We start from the raw sequence: 7067 nt of genomic DNA, 5'->3' as shown, positions 1-7067 counted from the left end.
AGCGGAGATCGTTACACACGCGACTTAAAAGAACCGCCGTTACCGCTACAGAATGCCTGTCCTGGAGTATTCCTGTGGGGTAAAGAACTCGTAAACCTTCCACCGAGAGGACGTGGGTGGGAAAGCTTAGGAAGAGACTTGTCAGTCATTCCCAAGCGTGTGACGTCACGCACAGCCATCTCCGCCTGAAAGGGAAATGCGGTGACCAGTTTCCCCCGGAAATGGGGAGAACGATGGCCACAGAACGGCAACCAGAAGCGGGGAGAGGGGGGTGTAACCGAAACCTGGCATTAGCATTTAGCAGGCGCGATTAACACCGAGAACGAGACACAGAGCAGTTCATGCGCGATGACGTGCTACAGTTCAAACGAGTGATGCGAGGAGAGAATCCCGTATCAGCTCTTCAAACCTTTCAAAATCACTTTAGCACAAAATTTATCCAAACACATTGTTCTTCTTATTTTATTGCATATTAGTATATCAAACCATTTAGAACAGGCATGAAGGCCTCCAAAAATACTATTAAATTTTACAGATTTCTTTTATTTTTTTTAACATGCCATCTTAGGACAGTAATTCCAGCCCGAGATCTGTCAGGACGGTCAAAGTTACCTACCCTCTGATGTCTGTTCTTTACACATGATGTGGAATAGAGTGAAGGGACAGCAAATAAGACTGAATGTAAAGAAAAGGCAGTAGCAGCAAGTCAAAGATAGGTTGTTATAAACATTTTTTGTAAGTCCACTGAAACGATCTACGAAAAAACCCTGATAGCCAGGTTCCAGCACTTTGAAGACATCAGGTTAGTGCACTTCAAATCACTGCTTGATGAGAAACAGTAGAAAGATGTGAAGTATTAGAGCACCCTACACATTTTGAGCATCCTCAAAAGACCATCTGTTTTAATTTCAAAAAATATTTAATGGCTGGCTAGCCCACAAAATTCAATAAAATCCTTTTTAGTTGCAATATAAATTTAAAAACCAATATCAAGGTACTTTATTATATGAACCTTTAATTATCTAGACTTTACAACTAACTAGAATGCTTAGATTTGGTTTAGTATTAAACAGGGCAACTTATCTCAGTTATTTATTGCCTGGATTTTCTGATGGTTCAATAAAAAAATGCAATTCTGGTTTTTTTTTCCTAATACTGCAAGGAAAATTGAGCTTTATCTTTTTAATAGAGCTCTAGGAAGAGCTTGTTCTTGGGCAAAACCATCTCTGAAGTTAGCAGAATACCATTCAGCCTTTGGACTACATGCTGAAAAAAAAGGGGGTCGAAGGAAGGACAGAGGAAAAAAAAAATGTGTAGAAAAAGACTTTAAAATGCACATGTGATAGGGGACTGCAAAATGACAGATTAAAGAATGTCCAACATCTGTAACTGTATAGTCAAAACCGATGTTTCACTTCTCCCTTTTGATCAGTCATGATCATTTATGCTTCCATTTGCCTTTATGTTCTGTTCTTGGTACTTGTGAAGCTGCTCCATGAAGCCAGGATTTGGACAAGCTGCAGGCCTCGCATTTTTCACCAGGGAAAAGGCCCTAGCAAAACTCAGTCTTTCTGAATTCATTAGAAAACCGATGACTACTGCTGCTGCACGAGAGACTCCTGCATTACAGTGCACCAGTACCACACCATCCTTCAAGAAAACAAATGAAACATTAGTTGGGATGGTCATTAAGTAGACTGTAGCAAGTATTACAAACTTTATATAAAATCTATTAAGTCTTACTGAAAGCTCCTTGCTGAGCTCAAAGTAAATATTTACACATATAATATCTCCAAACACAGACATACAAGCCCCAAATTAAATCTTTTTCTAACTAAAGCCACTTTGTAATTATCAAATACTTCAAATCTGATTCATACCTTAGAACTAAAACAACATTCCTCTGTCCCTTTCCCCAAGGCCTTGCAGCAGCCGCCTCAGATGAAAACCACAATCACAGACATCTGGGATACTGAGGTATCTGACCTAATTGGGTGCCAATTTTAAAATAAATTTTCTTTGCAATATGGACCGTATCTTGTTGCCACGTTAAAAACATAGCAAGGCAGCAAATAGCTAGGCACAGAGGCAGATTTTAGAACATCTTGTTGTTTCAGTTGCACACTTCTTGTGTACTCTGGAGTTCTTCAGTGAAGTTTAGGAATAAGGAGGGTCATGCATAGGAACAGAAAAATCAGAAAAGATACTGTGTGATATGCAACAAATCTCTACCTCCCCATCACACCGTTGGTACAACTGTAGCAGTTGGTACAGCTGGTACAACTAATGTCCCTTAATTGGGGGACAAAGATGCAAAATCCAACACTACTGAACCCCCCATAAACTCACAAATGTGTCTCCTGGGGGTTAAATTCAGGCTTATCCTGAATTATGCTTATATGTAATGTTTTTATCCTACTTAAACATTTCCAATAAAACCTTTGAGACACCTGAATGACTCTTTAAAAAGACACCCCAAGTTTCATTAAGAAACAATGGGCATGAGTTAACACAATGACAACTAGACAATCTAGTGTGGCTTAGGTGATGTTTGCAATGCCCAGGCTTTGTGATGTTGTCACGTTTGTACACCTGTCTATGACCTGGAAAAGGCTCGGTCCAAATTGTCAGCCAAATGCCACTTTCACAAAAAAAAAAAAAAAATCCTTAGTGTCTCCATATTCTGAATAAAGATACTGAAACATGACACAATGTGTTCAAATATTTGAGGCTAAACAGATATATTCTAGATATAAACAGCCTGCTCTGTCTGCCCTTAACAAGCACAAATTATTCAATGGGCATTTTACCCAGTGGAAAAAAAAGGCCTTGTAACCGCCAGGGTTCCTTTCCAGGAAGTTTATGACTTACATTACAGACCTGGGAGTTACAATTATCTGGTATATTAACAAACACACAGAGCAGAAAATGGTTCCTGCTCCAAGAATCTTCCCGTTTAAATAACAAGACAAAAAAGTATGAAATTGAGTGTTATCATCCTTGTTGAAGAAATGCCAAGCAGACACCAGAAGAATGACTTGTTCAAGTTAACACAACAAGGTTATGGCAGAGCGAAGAACTGAATCTAAGCTCCTGCACCCCAGCACAATGAATCACAGTATCACCCTGTTTTTGCGATGGAAATCACATCCCCTTTGCCCTGTCTGCTGGAAACTGTAATCTTCATTCCCTTTCTCACTTTCACAGGGGCATGTTTCCTGATCACACAAACTACAGCAGAGCGCAAAGCAAACTACCCATTGTAGATCTGGAGTAGTTTTCACTGATTCAATGGGCTTTTTTTTCAGACATAATATGCCATCATCGAGATTGCTATCTAGTGGTGGCCCTGAGGGTAAAAAATAAGCATTGAAAGTGATCTATTTTTTTTTTTCTTTATACAGTTCATGCTTTATTTTCCTCTTTCACATTTCTTTCAAGTTTTTTTTGTTTTTTTTTTTTAATTACTGCTCTGTTGTACATTGCCAAAAATTATATAGTGGTATCCATGGAACAAACCTGAAAATTACTGAACATGAATGAACATGGGCAATAACATTAAACCAAATTTAATACTGGGAACATTTATCTTTCCTTGGTAAACCCTGCTGTTTCTTTATACAAAGATGAATTTGCTGTGTAATTCTTTACTAAATTTGTATTAGACACAAATACGGAATAAAACTGAAAAACAGATTGCAGATATAAAATTAATCTTTATTTACTAAGAACTCCTTGCTACGATCCTCATATCCTAACCTTTGCCTACCCAGAAATGGTCCATGGTCTTGCAAGAACCTGTTAAGATTCAAAACCAACTTGTTTGGGTTTTTTAAATTTTTTGTACAGGGAGAAGCAAAACCACGTTCCACCAAGAGAAACGGTGATTATACAGTGGTTATACACAGTTGGCAAAAAACCTCACTGAGGAAAGAAATGAAAAAACATAAAACTTTCGGTGAAGAGCCACGGGCTAATGTAGTTCCTTAGGGATTCACTTTACTTTGCAGTGGTGCCAGGGTTTTCTTTTTAGGAGGGACAGAAAGAGCATTAAGGAAAGACGTTCATGAATGAGCTAAGATTTCCTCTCAGAGTCTGGAAAGACAAGATTTTAAAGGTTTTATAACTAGATATTAAACAAAGATAAAAAGAAAAGTCCCTCATTCATAGCACTATGATTTGACATGGGTCACCTAACATATAATGGAAAATCTGCCTGCTAATGTGCAGCCTAGAAGAAAATGTGAGCTCTGATCAGTATAAGAAATGGTGTCTACAGACTTGAGCAATTACAGTTTTAGAAAAGTCAATCCTGTTACAAGTACCAGCTCGCAGAGACTTACTGAACAGTGCAGGTCTTACTTGCATTCTCAAATTTAAGTGCTCTCATACTCCTTCATCAAGTTAACCATGTTCTAGTAATAGTTTCTCATATTTCATGCTCCCTCACCAGCAAACATCTTCTCCTACCCCACATTAGGAGATGAAATAGTAGTATCTCTTTGTGGTTACTTATAGAGAAGAGCACTTCATGATACAATTCATCATAGGCTCTTTTAACGCTATTTTGGCAAAGGAAATACAGTGATTCAAACCATCCAGAGATCTGTCTTAGCATACCACTATCACATGCTTCATGAATGGATCCTGGAAAACATCTATTCTATTAATTACCTGCTCTTTTACCCAACCCTCCCGTTACAAAACTATTAATATTGCTGTAGAAGTTTTCAGGAAAACTCCTTAGCTTACAAAATAGTAACAGGAACGTAAACACCAGAGGCAGAAAGCAACACTATGCAGTTATGAATGGCAAGTCTCATTTAGAAATGAAGTGGAAACCGTAACTAGAAACCTTGAAAAGGTCATTAAGTGACAATGTGTATCACATAGCTCATAAATGATAAACGAGAGAAGGAAAGAATATTGTGTGACACAAAGACAGTTGGGGCAAGATTATCTTCTTTTATCCTAATCTACATAAATAATGAATATGGTGGATATGGTGGAATAACGTGCAATAAGGTTTGGTTTTCAAGTCATAGTTTTGATATCAAAGCAACAGTCATCATAAATTACCCAGTCAGCCTGAATTTAACTAACAGGAGTTGGTGATGGTCTTGGTTACAGACATGTCTGTCAAGCAACCCCAGAAGAAGTCCCTGTTTCCTATGTCATGTCTTTTTCAGGGTTTTGTTAGCAGTTAAAATCACTGGTTGACTCCAAGACAAATACATTCTCTGACAGCCTTGGTACATAATAGCATGTGGATTCATAGCTCAGTGTGTTGCACCTTCAACGGATGATGAAGGAAAAGCACAAGGATGGTGGACAGCTGATGACAAACCACATAGATCCGTAAAAGCCCTGTTACGCTTTCTGCTAATCCAAACCAACATACCTGATGGATAAATTACAGAAAGTAAAAAAGTTCTCCTCTGTTAGATGTGGTGACTTGGACTTACGATAGGATTATGATGGATAAAGCCAACCACTGTTCCAATTGTATCAAAGAACCGTTTCTTTAAAACACGCAAGACAGTCAAAAAAAAAAACAATACTGGAGGGAAAGGGGATTAACAGTAGTGCCATGTGTCTAGGAATACTTAGAAATTGCTTGGATTTTCTACTTAAAATTAAAAAAGGCAATGGCAAAACTATTCATTTGGTACCATAATTCCTTTTGACGAAAGATGCTACTTTAGATTTTAAACAGGGTAATAAATAATCTAGAGGGGATAACTAGTAGCATTAATTATTGATATACTGTACCTGGATCTTGGCTTTCTCAATAAACTCAAAACATTCTGGGAAATAGGAGGTAATATCAGTTTCTGGGAGGTCCAGAATAGAAATAGTCTTGTATATAAAGTCATCGAGGAAGGCATTTTGGACTCCGTATGCCACATTTAGAACATGAGTAACCTAAGTCAAAAAAAAAAAAGGGGGGGGGGGGGGGGAGAAAAAGCCACGTTCTGAAGACGACAAGCAAAATCAGCAGTAGCAAAGGTGGATTATTCTTCAGGCATACACAGATTGTAACTTACACAACTGCATTGTTCAGTTTTACATACACATGCTGTCTACAGTGTGTTTTTCTCCAAGCAAAATTTTACTGCGTGTTACAATATATTGTGATAAATTTCAGTTTTCTTTTTTTGAGAGGAAATGAAAAGATCTGTGCTCAACCGAACACAGACTCAAGTAAGGATTTTCAACAGAAAAGGGAATTGGCAGTGCACAGATGGAAAATAAAAGAGAAAGCAATAGAAATGAGAGCACAGACCACCCAACAATCCCCCAAATTTCAAGCCTGCCCTAACCCACCAGCTCAATGTTCTTCCTACTGAGTTACCATTTACTGCAGCAGAAGGATTTCAGAGTAAACTATACCTGCGCTTGGCAGGTGAGACCACCGCTGGCCTCCTACCACCTTTGCTCTGTTCAGGCTACGGCCAGGTAGTGGGATATTTTAACTTACAGTGAAGTGACATTTAGATGGCACCAGATGCCAGACTGGTGCACTCCCTGTCCTGCAGAAGCACCACTGTCCGAAGGCCTTATCACCCCATTACTGTAACAGAGAAGAGTAAAAAGACCAAAGTTCGGGACAGACTTAGAGCTGCTGCTTTATTTTTCTTGTTTTCTTGTTAAGGCAAGGCGGCCTGATGCTGCTTAGCATCCGAAACTGAAACGCATATGGCAACGTGGGAATCTGTTCTATTAAACAGCTCTAAACAATCATTAGCCTTGCAGCAGAGTATTCCAGCTTCTTGTGAAGCTTGCAGGCATCCATCCATCCACCTGCAAATGCAGCAGCCTTTTAAACATGCAATTTTTTCTTAAAGTTACTTGAGAATATTTCAGACTTTTTAACTTAAAAAAAAATAAAAGAAAAGAAGAAACCCACTGGCAAGTGCTGTGCGAGACGCACTTTTATTTCCCCGTCCCGTTACCTTATACTTTCTCATCGTCTCCAGGTCGTGAGCGGCATCCTGCGACCCTGCAGACAAAGCCACCCGGTTGCCGCGCTAGACCATCTCCCCGGCAGGCGGCACCGCGCCCTC

General features: G+C 39.1%; 1 protein-coding gene across 1 annotated transcript in view; it reads right to left on the bottom strand.

The window, feature by feature from the left end:
- Nucleotides 1–1428: 1428 nt before the first annotated feature.
- DUSP19 (dual specificity phosphatase 19) overlaps nt 1429–7067 on the bottom strand; it is a 10495-nt gene continuing 4856 nt past the window's right edge. Inside the window, exons 2-4 of the mRNA XM_009887605.1 lie at nt 6957–7003; nt 5773–5925; nt 1429–1650 (exon numbers count right to left, since the gene is read on the bottom strand). Coding sequence (XP_009885907.1) covers nt 1429–1650; nt 5773–5925; nt 6957–7003 — 422 coding nt within the window. The remainder of the gene's footprint in view (nt 1651–5772; nt 5926–6956; nt 7004–7067) is intronic.

The sequence above is a fragment of the Charadrius vociferus genome, unplaced genomic scaffold, assembly GCF_000708025.1.
Source record: "Charadrius vociferus isolate BGI_N301 unplaced genomic scaffold, ASM70802v2 scaffold136, whole genome shotgun sequence".
Classification (NCBI taxonomy): Eukaryota; Metazoa; Chordata; class Aves; order Charadriiformes; family Charadriidae; genus Charadrius; species Charadrius vociferus.
Note: the sequence above shows the minus strand (reverse complement) of the source record. Positions and strands in the feature narration are given on the sequence as shown.